General features: G+C 47.0%; 2 protein-coding genes across 8 annotated transcripts in view; both read right to left on the bottom strand.

Moving 5' to 3' along the window:
* The window catches only part of WBP1L (WW domain binding protein 1 like), a 60,660-nt gene extending 55,704 nt beyond the window's left edge, over positions 1 to 4,956 (bottom strand). The window contains exon 1 of the mRNA XM_045438741.1: positions 4,769 to 4,956. Within this exon, the coding sequence (XP_045294697.1) occupies positions 4,769 to 4,858 (90 nt within the window). The 5' untranslated portion in view covers positions 4,859 to 4,956. The remainder of the gene's footprint in view (positions 1 to 4,768) is intronic.
* A 3,948-nt stretch (positions 4,957 to 8,904) lies between these two features.
* The window catches only part of SFXN2 (sideroflexin 2), a 60,540-nt gene continuing 55,417 nt past the window's right edge, over positions 8,905 to 14,027 (bottom strand). For all 7 annotated transcript variants that reach the window (XM_045438735.1, XM_045438733.1, XM_045438736.1 and 4 more), the window contains 4 exons: positions 13,330 to 13,379; positions 12,945 to 12,994; positions 10,885 to 10,932; positions 8,905 to 10,051 (listed from right to left, as the gene is read on the bottom strand). In XM_045438735.1, coding sequence (XP_045294691.1) covers positions 9,952 to 10,051; positions 10,885 to 10,932; positions 12,945 to 12,994; positions 13,330 to 13,379 — 248 coding nt within the window. In that variant the 3' untranslated portion in view covers positions 8,905 to 9,951. The remainder of the gene's footprint in view (positions 10,052 to 10,884; positions 10,933 to 12,944; positions 12,995 to 13,329; positions 13,380 to 14,027) is intronic.

Raw genomic sequence — 14,027 nt, 5'->3', positions numbered from 1 at the left:
GGGATGGAATGGGGAGGGACTGCTAATGGCTTATGGGGCTTCTTTTTGGAATAATGAAAATGTTCTAAATTAGATAGTAGATGGTCACACGATTCTATGACTTACTAAAAAGCCTTTCAAAGGGCAAATCTAGTGGCATATTAATTATGTCTCAATACAGTTGTTATAAAAGACTAAATGTCATTAAAAATTCAGTTGCTCATTTATCCTAGCCACATTCCAAGTACCCAATAGTCACATGTGGCTAAGTGGCTACCAAAATGGACAGCGCAGATATAGATCATTTCTACCATCACAGAAAGTTCTCTAGACCACACTGCTTGGATGAATGGATAAAAGGCCTCCTTACCACACGACCACAGTCTACCTTTCAAGTGTCACCCTCCTCTACACCCACATAAAGGAAACTTCTACCACAGACTATGTGCCACCTCCAGATGCATTCTCCATTGTCACTTTTCCATGCTGGAATAGACTTTTCCCCCTTCCTGGTCCATGCAGATCCTAAGTATCTTTATCAACCTTTATGGCCTGGTCCAAATGCCTCTTCTGTGAAGATTTTCCTAAATCCCACCTTCCCCTGTCAGGAGCAGAAGCAACTGTTCCCACTGTCCTTTGTGTGCACATCCTTTAGGGCACTGATGCCTCCGGGTTACAAATCATTGTGTGTGTTACCTGTCTTTCCCAAAAGACTACCAGCTCCTTGAGGACTGGTATTCAGTTACTCATCTGAGGGCTCCCAGCCCCAGAGCAGACATTTCAATAAATGGTTGCTGAATTCTACTGAAAGTAGAATTACAGAAACTCAAGGTGTTGATTTGAGACAAATGCTCACTTTGGTATATAAAACAGACTAAGAAAATGAGGGACAGGGAATTAGGGTCTGGACGTCCCATCTCCCACTATTCTCTAAGAAGAAATGATGGCAATCACACTGAAATGCTGTTTTTAAGAAAGAAAGTGAAATAAGCCTTCTGAACTGAAAACTGGGGCCAAGTTGGTGAGGCAGGGGAGAGGTGAGGTAAGAAAAAAAATCAGGAATTAGGACCCCCAACTCAAAGTTTTAAAAATGGCAGAGGAAAGGTAAGGACTGTGTCTCTAGAGATTTGTGCCCAGACCCTTAGCTGGGGGGCTTTATGGAAAAAGACATTACTACTAAAACTTTATTTAAAAAATTTTTTAATGTTTATTTTTGAAGGAGAGAGAGACAGAGTCGGGGGGGGGGGGGGCGGGCGGTGGCAGAGAGAGAGGGAGACACAGAATCCGAAGCAGGCTCCAGGATCTGAGCTGTCAGCACAGAGCCCGACGCGGGGCTCAAACCCACAAACCACAAGATCACGACCTGAGCCAAAGTCGGACGCTCAACAGACTGAGCCACCCAGGCACCCCAAACTTTATTTTAAGTAATAGTCAGATTGTTCTAGTTGAATCTAACCAACAATAGAAAGAAATGAACTCTATGTATCTCAACCATTATTTAACTAGAAGAGACAAATGCCAAGGTCTCAGTCTGGCAACTCCACGGCTTTTTTTTTTTTTTTTTTTTTTAACTCTTTATGGATTTAAGGAGTGACATCTGAGTCACAGTAACCTATAGGAGAGTCAAGCCCAAGTTCCCAATCTCAGAAGTAAGCTAGGCTGTTAACTTTCCTGGGCCAGGATGACAAGAAATGACAATTCCAGTGGAGAGCTGATAACAGGGAAAGTAAGCTGCCTTAATGCCATATATTTCTGATATTAGATACATATGTAAAAAAAAAAAAAAAAAAAAAAAAAGATTGTATTTGATAGTGGCATTTCAAGGGAAAAATAATGTAATAAGATACCCACACCATGTTCAATACGGAATGAGTACAGCTGAGTCCTCCTTGACTCAGAGTTAGCTGGAAGCCACTTGTTGAAATAAGGACAGTGAGTACCTGAAGTACGTCCTATGCCAAAATGGTCTCGGATTTTTTTTTTTTTTTTACTGATTTCTACAAGCCAAAAATCAACAAAAACCTCAAAACAAAAACCAAATTGACTAAACAGTGCTGGATTCAGAGTTAATAATTATATAGTAACTTCCATTCCAAAGGTTAAAATTCAAAACACAAATCTCACTATAGATATCTAGCACTCATGGACAGAAAGAGACAAGGGTATGAGGTGGGGATGGGAGTATTGGGTGGGGGGAGGGTCAGGAAGAGGGAGCCCACTCATTACAAAAAACTTTCTCTTCTCTGCAAGAACTGTAACCACATAATAGCTGCTGGTCAGCACGAGATCCACCCAAATGGAACAAAGTACAAAAGCCACCCTGTCCCCAAAATAAGTATTGGAAGTGGCAGAGAAATGGCAAGAAAACGGCCTGTGATCGATAAACTGGCATGATACTGAAGTTCCCCTCCCACATCTTCTCGCCAGCTCCCAGGCTTCCATGACCTGGTGGGAACCTCCACTTTCCATCCTCTGCCAAGGAAGTGGATCCGGTTCCCACCATCAACTCAGGAGGCCCACCACTGCTCTTCCAGCCGGGTGAAGCATCCACAGGCCTAGGGCACCCATCTAAGGCTGCAATGTTCTTAAATCAACCCTCCACCAGCAATGTTATTTACTGGATATTGAGAATGACCTTTCTTTACTTACAGAAATAGACACAAAGGCAAAGCAACAGTTTCTTGTATATTTTGTTGTGTCAACTTCTATACTTCTTAACTTCACCAGTCCTGAGGGTTCTAACTTTTCCAGTAAACAAAGAAAATATCTCTCCTGCCAGTTTATGATTTTAACTAGGACAAGGAAGAACTGCAACAAACCCTAAAATGGAAAGGTCCCAGCCCTAGAAAAGGGAATATACTGGGCAAGAAAAGGAGCTCTATTCCTTTCACATGTTATTTCAAATGTACATAAATAGATTGCGGGGGGGGGGGGGGGGGGAGGCGGGGACAGAAGACACTTGAACAGATAAATGAATAACAAATTGTGGTATAGCCATACAATGGAGTATCATTCAGCCACAAAAAGGATTGAGGTACTGGTACATGTTATGATGTATAACACGTAACCCATGTGTAACATGTAATCATGTGACATGATGAACCTCACAAACATGATGTTAAAGGAAAGCAGACAGAAAATATCACAAATTGTTTCTCTGCAATATCCCGAATGGGTAAATCCATGGAGACAGGAAACTGATTGGTGGTTGCCAGGAGCTGGGAGAAAGGGAAATCAGGGAGGAACTGCTTAATGGGTAGATGGTTTTCTTTTCAAGTGATGAAAATGTTTTGGAACTAGATGTAGTGGTTGCACAACATTGTGAATGTACTAAACACCACTGAATTGTTCACTTTAAAATGGTAAAATGGTTTTAAATGGTTTATGTTAGGTGAATTTCACCTCATTTTAAAAACTAATTTTTTAAATAAAGGATACTGGGGTGCCTCGGTAGTTCAGTCGGTTAAGTCCGACTTTTGATTTCAGCTCAGGTCATGATCTAGTGGTTCCTGAGTTTGAGCTCCACGTCGGGCTCTGCGCAGTGTGATTGGAATTCTCTCTCCCCCTCTCTCTCTGCACCTACCCCCACTCATGCTCACTCGCTCGCTCTCTCTCTCTCTCAATAAACAAACTTAAAAAACTAATAAAAAAATAAAATAAGGGATACTAATGGGCAAAACAAGATGTATATGTAAAAAGGAAGCCCATAAACTCCTAGGGCAAAGATAGTATTTTTGCTGGCACTCAGCTTCTACTCTTGATCACAACGCAAAGTTCAAGTGCTAAGCTGGATAGACTCTGCCATCATGCCATGTGTGAAAGTGAGCGCGTGTCTATTCTCTTCTGAAAAGACAGGGAAGAGAACAGAAAGTGAAGAAAATAGAATGGTAAAGCCTTGCCAAATGCAAAGGAAGGAGGGGTGATTCCCCCTACTGCACCCCACCCAACTTGGCACCAGGAGTAACACTCCCATTAGGGTTTCGAAATGCCAGCCAGAGCTGGAATCGACACAAGCAAGCTTCTCTGCCTGGATAAAAAGCAAGCCACCCAGCAAGAAAAGCTGGGGTGCTCCATTTGCTGCCCATGTTGGCATCAGCACCACCCTTTGCTCAAAAGCCCCGAACTGGCCTAGATCAGCATCAGTTGCTGGCTCTCCCAAGCCAGCCAGCCTAACAGCAAGAGCTTGTTACAGCTCAAGTGTGCCCTCCTCCTGAAGGGTCCTGATCTACTCCATCCCACAGGCCTTCCAAGAGCCCGGCCTCCAACCCTTTGCCTCCAACACATTAAAAATGGAGCCAAGATACGCTCAGAACTTTTCCCTATCCAGTATGAAACAAATATCCTCTCAGCCCCTCTTCCCTCACAGGCCAGCTCAATAACCCACTAACCCCTACCCGCACACACGTACACACTGCATTACTGCCTTGAAGACCTGCTCCACGCGGGGGCACGAATGCGCCCCCCACGCCTCAGCCGGGCCCCACTACCCAGTCACGGTCATCCCGGCCCATCTGACCTAACAGCTCTCGCAAAGGTCCCTCACTCACTGGGCACCATGCCTGTGCCACTTCCCTGACACCAAAACAGGTGTCCCTCAGCTAAACACCGACGCCCCCTTAGAGCCTGTCCACTCCAGGCACGGGAGCCACTCTCGGGACCCCTCAACTCTTGACGACGACACTCTTTCAGCCCCCTCCAGCCAGGCAGCGACGCCGTCTTCAGCCCCCTCCAGCCAGGCCTCGACGACCCCCAGGCCCCCAGGCTGGCCCGGACGCCCCCTCCCCCTTACCTGCGGGGGTTCAGCCCTGGCTGACAGGGGGCTGGGCAGCGCCTGGAGGAGCAGGAGCGCCATGCCACCCAGGAGCCTTCTCCTCTCCATCCCCCTCCTGCTCCTGCTCCTCCGCCACGGCGCCGCCACCTCCCTCCTCCTCCTCCCTCTCCTCCTCTTCCCTCTTCTTCCTTCTTCCCTTCTTTTCCTGTTTCACTCTCCCCTCCCGCTTCCGGCTCTGCTCCACCCCGCCCCAGCCCAAACACCCTCCCACACACTGGGCAGGCTCTCCAGTTCCAGCGGTTCACGGGCTCTTGCCCTTCGTCCATTGACCAAAATAGCTGTCGATCAAGTAGAAGTTCCGCCCCTTCACCCTCCCAATGGAGACGGAAGACCTGAGAGAGCCAGCCAATGAAAAGTAGGAGGAAGCCGGGCCATCTTGAGTGCTGCATGGCGGTGTCAACGCGCCCCACGCCACAGAGAGTGGCGGAAGGAGCTCCGATCCGGGGGCGGGGCCCTCTGGTACGAACATCGGAAAGTCTAATTCGGATGCAGCCATCTTAAGCGTGGCGGAAGTACTAGATTTCTACACTTCTGCAAAGAGCGAAGAGGGGTATGGTAATTCTGAAGAGTATCGGAAAATAAGTTGTGGTACTCCTAACGAAGAAAACAATTGCAGCCTAAAAGTCTTTTGACGTTTTTTGTTTTGAAGCACAGCCCTGGTACCTTGGCTCAAATCGCCCAGTGGTAGGTTAGGTCCGTGTGAATTCTCTGTGAAATAATACCTTTACCTGAGGCACGGTGCTGTGTCACCCCAAGTTCCACGGACAACATTCTATTGACTCTACCTCAGAAATCGCTCTGAAATCCACTCCCATTGTTTCCATCCGTGTTCTCATCTTCTGGCTAAACATAAATGCTCTCCCTGCTGGCCCTGTTGCCAATTCTTCCCTCTCGAATGCCTGCCGCACGCCACAGCAAGTGCGCTCTTGACATACTGTCTTACGGCTTTCCCTCTTGAAATACTTCAACTACCTACGGAATATATAGTCCAAACTACTCAATAGGGTTCCCTCTTGTATCCTGATGCCTGCCTACTTCTTTTTATCTCATCTGCCACTACATTTCCCCACACATTCCACTTAAACCAAACTCTTAAGAGATGCCCCAGTGTGCTGGGGAACTTCTAGTTCCCACCCCCTCCCTTGTTTCTTCTTCTGGATTCCCTAACACAAAAACACACTGTATCTGATTGTAGTATCTGCCTGGCTGGCCCCTACCACTAAATTCACAGCTTTTTGTAGGGCACACCGGGTGTTATTCTTTTTTTTTTTTTTTTTTTAAGATATCCCTGCAACATCTTGTACAAAGCCCAACCATGAGTCCAACAATGTTCGTAAAATAAATGAACAAGTGAAGAACCATGCCAGAGAGGCCAGATTCCTGTAGCTGCCAATTTCCTCTCAAAATCCTGCCAAAGCATTTTGTAGCCTGGCCTAGGCTAGCCCATGGCTGAGCCCACAGGGAGTTTGTTCTTGGCTTAAATGGTGGCAAAGTGGGAAACAGATAAGAGTGAAGAGATTGGTTCTGCCTCTATCTTGATCCTACTTTCCCAAGTGTTACAAAAGGTAACAAGTGTTTTTGCCAATCTCAAATGTCTTAGAAATTCATCCATACTACAATCAAGCTCCCTAGGGGAGAAATAGATTCGGTACTAGGCACAGGCCAAATTATTTTCACAGCACAGGGTCTCAGTCCTGGCTTCAAGGTTTTAGAAGCCTTCCTATATAAAAGCCAGGTATCATCATCAGGATGCTAATTTCAATTTAGCAAACACAGGAGGTTTTTGTCCTAACTTCCCTTTCTTTATCTGAAAGCTTACACCGAGCCGCTGCATGAGACAAACACTAAACCCTACCTGTCTGGATTAACACTTCTCACACGAAGGTGTTTGAGTCACCCTAATCACCTCGCTTCTGACATCCCACAGGTGCCAACTCAAAGAGAAGCAGAGAGGTCTTGCAAAATGGAGCTGAGGTGCAGTTTGAGGGAGCACTCTCTAAAGTCCTCTAAACTGTAGCCACTACAAACTTCAGACTTTTCCAAAAGAGCGACTGTCTATAAAAGGAGGAGGAATGCTAGGAAGTTTAAGGAGCTGGGAAGGAAAGGAGAAGGTTGTCAATTCTTGAAAGAACATCAGTGTGGGACTGCTTCCAAGCTCTGGCTTGCTCTGGTAATGTTTTTCCTATTTGCCTTTGGAAATGGGCAAAGCGGAGGCCAGATCTCCTATCCTAAGGAAGCTGGCTCAGAGACGCAGACTTTTCTGCTCAGAAACTAGCTAAAGTCAAATTGCACATGTTATGGAATGGATGAACTTTGAAAATATCATGCTAGGGGCGCCTGGGTGGCGCAGTCGGTTAAGCGACTGACTTCAGCCAGGTCACGATCTCGCGGTCCGTGAGTTCGAGCCCTGCGTCAGGCTCCGGGCTGATGGCTCAGAGCCTGGAGCCTGTTTCCGATTCTGTGTCTCCCTCTCTCTCTGCCCCTCCCCGTTCATGCTCTGTCTCTCTCTGTCCCAAAAATAAATAAACGTTGAAAAAAAAAATTAAAAAAAAAAAAAAGAAAATATCATGCTAAATGAAAGAAGTCAGACACAGAAGGCCATAAACTGTATGATTTCCTTTATATGAAAAGTCCAGAATAGGCCAATCCATAAAGGCAGAAAGTAGATAAGGAGTTTCAAGGGGGTGCGGGATGAAGGGAATCCAGAGACTGCCAAATGGTACAGAGTTTCTTTGGGGAGTAATAAAAATATTCTGAAATTAGTGATAATGATTACAACCCTGGATGTACTAAAACCCATAGAATTGTACACTTTAAAAGGATGAATTTATGAGTTCTGTTTTGTTTTAATTTTACTTATTTTGAGAGAGAGAGTGCGAGCAGGGGAGGGGCAGAGAGAGAAGACAATCCCAAGCAGGCTCCCAACATAGGGCTTGAACCCACAAAACCGGGAACTCATGACCTAAGCTGAAAACAAGTCAGATGCTTAAGCGACTGAGCCACCCAGGCACCCCTAAAATTTTTTTAATGTTTACTTATTTTGAGAGAGAGAGAGAGAGAGAGAGAGAGAGAGACAGACAGACAGAGAGAGCCGCAGGGGATAAACAGAGAGAATCCCAAGCAGGCTCCACACTGCCAACACAGAGCCCGACACAGGGCTCAAACCCAAGAACCATGAGATCATGACCTGAGACGAAATCAAGAGTCGGGACACTTTAAACGACAGAGCCACCCACACACCCCTGTATGTCTTCTTCAGAGAAATATCTGTTCATGTCTTCTGCCTATTTTTTTTTTACAAAACTAATTTTATTTAAATACTCTCTACCCAACATGGGGTTTGAACCCACAATCCCAAGATCAAGAGTCCATGCTTTTCCAGCTGAGCCAGCCAGGTGCCTTTTCCTGCTTTTTTTTTTTTTTTTTTTTTTCTGGATTATTTGTTTTTGTGTGTGTTGAGTTGTATAAGTCCTTTATGTATTTTGGATAAGAACCCTGTATCAGCTATGTCATCTGCAAATATCTTCTCCCATTCAGTAGCTTGTCTTTTAGTTTTGTTGACTGTTTCTTCGGCTGTGTAGCTTTTTATTTTGATGTAGTAACAATAGTTTATTTTTGCTTTTGTTTTCCTTGCCTCAAGACATATATCTGGACCCACAATTTCTATTTTAACAACCCATCCAGGTGACTCTGAAATATATTAAGAACCATTGCTCCAGAGTAGGGGAAACATTTTGTGTACAGGGCCAGAGAGCAAATATTTTATGCTTTGCATGCCACATACATGGGGGTCTCTGTCATATATTCTTGGCTTTTTCTTTTTTTGCCTTTTAAAATATAATTCCCAGGCACACAAAAACAAGTAGCAGGTGGATTTAGGCCCTTGAGCCACGGTTTGCTGCTCTAGAACAACAAAGCTCCCATTCTGCAGCGTCCAGCAGCTTTTTCCTCTGTAATAAGGGAAATAAACAATCACCTCCAGGCATCAGACAGGTTCCCTTATAGTTGTGATAACCTCTTGCATGCCAAGGTCAAAGTGAGACCAGATCCTGCTTTCCATCCAGGCTTTACTAATTCAGTCTGCATACAGTTCATTACACTCTTTCAAGAAATTTATTTGATTCACAGTGATATCCTTTGAACGGTCAGGAAATTCTACTAGATGAAACTCAGACATTGATCCCTCGTAAGCCACAATGGTCTCCTTCCACCCCCACCCCACCCCGAGCCTGAAAAGTCACCTACAGCAGCCAAGATGGGACGGGCAAATGGCTGCACTTTGCTGTGTGTCCTTTAAGGCTCTTTGGTCCTGGTTGGTTACTTCTCGGAGGTATCCAAATAAAACTTCTCTTTCCTATTCAGAACACACTAGTCTTTGGTGTTTAACCCAATGGGCTGAGAAGGGAGGCAGCTAGGAAAATATACCCATTAAAATGTGCTGTTAATGCCTACATATATTCTTTTTACTCACAGTTAGTGGACTTATTTTTCAAACACAGAGAAGCAAAATCAGACATGATTTTAGCATAGGAGATCAAAGTCAGTGTCAATAGGGCTTAAAGCACCATGAAACTTTGCTGCCTCATGAAACAGCCTGACTATCTCAAGTTTAGCAGCACTCCCAAGGACGCTTTCTGACCAGGGGACACTGGGGACGAGAATGAGAAAGAACAGAGAAGAGCCCCACGTTGGCAAAGGCTTCTTCCCCTCCCTTCCTGAGTTGGCTAGAATTGCAAGGGTAAAAAGTTTCATAGCATGAGACAAGATGAGGAGGAAGAGAAGAGGACTAAGAGCATCTTTTTGTCCCAGGGGCTCTTCCCCAGTCCTGGCTGGAACTAGAATCCCCAGAGTTTCCTAATTTTTCCAAATGGTCTGAGTATCTCCCTCAGGGGGTCTCAGCTCCTGGTCTCCAGGGGATGGTGGTTAAGGGAGGAACAGATAGAAGACTTGGCTTTTGCTCCCCTTGTTCACTTTTATCCTCTGGAGTCCAATAAGCCTGGGTGAAAACACGAGGCTCCCCACCTCCCAAATCCACCCTGGCCTTCAGGGCCTGTGGGCAGAGGAATGAGGGGACAGGTATACAGAGCAGCTGAGGAGCTGGTGAATATGGGCACAGACTGGTCCTTACTGGGGTGGGGCATTCAGAGGCCCTTATTGAAGTAGACATAAGGCACAAGTTCTCCATACTTGGCTCTGATGGCGTCTTGGAGCTCTGGTTCCAGATAAGAAACTGGCAATTCACTGAGAAGACAGAAGGGGATTATGAGCGTGCCAACTGGACAAGCAACAAATTATCGTCAGATAAAGTCCAACTCAAATGCCATCTCTAAGAAGCCCTCCCTGATTTTTCCATCAGAATGAATGGCCTCTATACAACATAATATATTGCTTTTACTTCTACTCGGGCCTGACTTCATTCTCCTTGGTGCCAAACTTCCATCTTCTCTGCAAGATTACAAGCACAAGCACGTCTCCTGTGTGCTTGGAACACAGAAGTCTAGCACACGACACCGAAATATGAATACTACAGCAGGGGAACCTGGTATCTTCTCGGTATATATCCAAGCTGCACTTCGTCTCCTGGAGCTAATCCGCTCCCCTCCCACAGTCTGATGCTTTGTTTCCCCTTTCCACCATCCCTTTTCACATCCCTTCCCTGCCAGAACATGCAAGAGAAATAGAGAGGCCCAAGTCATCCACCCCCTAGCAAACACAAGCCAGAATAAGTACCTGTACCTTTGTTCAATTTCAAGGACCAGATCTAGCCAGGGAGGATGTATCTAATAACCTAACCAGCAGGGACAGAAAGTTTCTTGTTGTTCCCCCACTTCCCTCCAAGGCAGTCCTTGCTCCACTGGGAGGAAGCCACGCATGCCTCCACCCCTTGGAGCTCTGTTTTGGTTTACCATTCCCCCAGTGTTAAGAGGCCCAGAGTTTAGGCTGATAGGCACTTGTCCTCAGACAAAAATGCTGCCCTTCCTGCCCCTCCTTGTCTCCTTCAGGACAGCAGGCAGGTCAGGGAGAGCAGGGACAGGGCATTCAGTAAAACAAAGCGAGGAACGAAGAGCTGTTACCATTTCTGTGGGAAGAGCCCACAGGCCACTGGCACCATGAAGATGAGGCTGGAAGAAAGGAGAAACAAAGTGTCAGGGGCATCTCCCCACAGGCCTACTCACATCCTATCTCTGAGTCCCCCAAAGGAAGGAGGAGATGCCCACTCTCCCAGCCTGCCCTCCCTGCCACCCCATGGCTCCTCTCCCTGCAACTCTTCTCTTGGTCTCTCAGTGCCAGGATATTCATTCTGGGATGGGATGGAATCAGCCTCCCTCCACCTCCCACATCCACCTGTTGTCCAAGCAGATGAAGAGAACGAAGGCACTGGGAGTATAACTAGCAGCCCTAAAGACCACAAGCACTGAGCAGTGAGGGTTATGACACCGGAGGTCCTGCCCCCCACGGCTATGAACACCTGGGCTGGTGGAGACCAGAACAGGGCAGCTTCTCAAACTTCACTGTGCGTGCAGGTAACTCATGGGGCTTGTTAAAAAGCGATGCTGACTCAAGAGGTCTGGGGAAGGGCTTAAGAGCATTTCTAAGGTTCTCAGATGTTTCAGCTCCAGGGTCTTGTCTTACAGGACTTGGGAATCTAACAGAGCAAGGTTCATATCCCAGCTTTGCTACTTCCTCACTGTGTCATATTGGGCGAGTTACCCCTGAGCCAGCAGGGGGAAGACAAGGATACCTACTCTGCAGGGCCACCGTGGGGATTAAATGAAAAGTGCACATGTGGCACTCAGCTCGTGGTAACCACTCACTCAGTGGTGACTCAGTAAGCAGAGTCACCTCGGAGACTACTAAGGATCTGACCACAACTCCGGCAATTATGGGCTACAGAGCCTTGGGTGAGTGTCTCCATCTCTCTGAGCCCCGGTTTCTTCATTTGTAAAAGGAGATGACGGCCCTATCTATACTTCTAGGGCGGAGGAGATTCAGCGAAATTATAGATGTGAACCATGAGCACAGCAGGGACACACAGGAAACACTCAATACATGTTGGTTATTCCTGTTATTGTCGTTAGCCCCATGGCCTTGTAAAGTGTGACTGACACTAGGACACAGCCAGTCAAGGGCAGGCACCGAAGCACGCCGCCATGGCTTGTGTTTTATTTACTTACTTACTTATTTATTTTTGAGAGAGAGCGCGAGAGCGCGCGCATGTGCACAAGCAGGGGATGGGCAGAGAAAGAGGGACACACACAGAATCCGAGCTGTCAGTGCAGAGCCCAGCGCTGGGCTTGAACTCAGGAACTGTGAGATCATAACCTGAGCCAAAGCCAAGACACTTAACCCACCGAGCCACCCAGGCAGTCCATTTACTTATTTTTCAAATGTTTGTGTGTTTGGGGGGCGGGGGGGAGAGAGTGCGAATGGGCTAGGACCAGAGAGAGAGGGATTAAGAAAGAATCCCAAGCAGGCTGTGCCGTAATCACAGAGCACAACACAGGGCTCGATCTCACGAACCAGGAAATCATGACCTGAGTCAAAATCAAGAGACAGACGCTTAACCGACAGAGCCACCCAGGCGCCTACGGTGTTTTCCTTTTGTGCGAGGTTGGGACACGTGACGGCCACAGGCTGTCCCATCACTGTTATGTCTCATCAGGTCTGTGTATTTACTTAATTGATTTATACTGAGATATAGTTGCCATAGAACACAGTGTCCATGTAAGGTGTAGAGCATGTTGACTTGATACAGTGAGACATTGCAATACGTTTACCACCTCCTCAGCATTCGCGGACACCTCTCTCACTGCCACAGAATTATCATTTCTTTTTTGTAGTGGGACTGGATTGTGGTTTTCCTCTCTTCTCCAGTCTGAAGCTCAGAGGAGGCCCCGGACAGGAGGGCACCCAAGCACTCCGCTCTCCATGCGGATGTGTGCATAGAGCCTAGCCAGCCTGATGCCTTCAAGAAAGATGGGGCGAGAGCTCTCTGTGTGGCCCACATACAGAGCTCAGGCACTATGGAAGTCAGGTAAAAGAGAGCACGTTCTCCGACATGGACAACACAAGAAGACAGTGCTTGGGTGACCCAGCTGCCACAGAACCCACAACGAGAAAACGCGTTACTCACAAGCACCCCGACAGCAGAACTTGCAATGGGGCATGCAGGACCTTGACTTTCTGGACAAAAAAAAAAAACAAAAAGAAAGATCCACGTAAGATTTACAGATCTTAATGTGAACCCCACGCCTGCCCTACCCCTGCTCAGTCAACCAGAAACACACAGGCATGAAACGCCTAGCCGTGAAGGAGGGAGAACGGGGTTCCTCTTGCTCTCTACGGACAAGGCCAAGCAACCAGCTATGGCGTCTAAAGCGGGCAGCCAGCGGGGACTGGTATGGGCCCTCCCTGAAGGAGGTAAGGCCAGCAGCTAGAGGGAAGGACGAAGATCAGGTGCTCCTAAGTATGGCTGGGGGGCTCTGGGCAGAGAAGATGCAAAAGGGAACCCCACTCACCTTCATGAAACGCAGCTTCTCCAGCCTTTCCATGATGACTGGCAGCAAGACTGCAAGAGACCAGGGAGAATCTCGGGGGAAGGCCATAAGACTCTCTCCAAGACCCCTTCCCAAAGTCAGGTGATTCCCTCCACCTCCCCTGACGTTCCTGAAAATACTTCAAGACTGTGTAGGTGCAGCCACCCCCAAGCTGTCCCCTAAGTCCTGGGAGAAGGGTGCTTCCCAAACTTCTCCACTTGCACACCTGTGACAGGACATGTACCGCAGGCCCCAAGCGTCCTTCTCAAAACTTAAATCTTTGAAGGCTCACGCAAACAAATCTCCTATCCTACTCTGTAACATGCCTCTGCTAAAAGCAAAACCAGGGCAAGGGATTTGTTTTCTTTACCACTGTCTTCCTGGCACTCCACACTGTGCCCAGCACATTGAAGGTACTTAAGGAATATCTGTGGAATGAAAAGAACTTTCTTCCCCACATCTCTGACTGACTGATGTTCTGGGAACTACAGTGTGGTCTCCCGTGGGCTTCTGCACTCCAGCACTATGTAGGAGTAAGGTATACAGCATGTGGCTCTGATAGATTTATACAATGTAATATGGTCAAGCATAGCCTTAGTTGCAATTTCTACCACATCACAGAATTATCATTTGTTTTTTGAGAAGCATGGCTATAGAAGCTGGGGCCCCACCTCCCACCC

This window comes from Leopardus geoffroyi, chromosome D2, assembly GCF_018350155.1.
Source record: "Leopardus geoffroyi isolate Oge1 chromosome D2, O.geoffroyi_Oge1_pat1.0, whole genome shotgun sequence".
Taxonomy (NCBI): Eukaryota; Metazoa; Chordata; class Mammalia; order Carnivora; family Felidae; genus Leopardus; species Leopardus geoffroyi.
The sequence above is the reverse complement of the archived record's forward strand: the minus strand, read 5'-3'. Positions and strand labels throughout refer to the sequence as shown.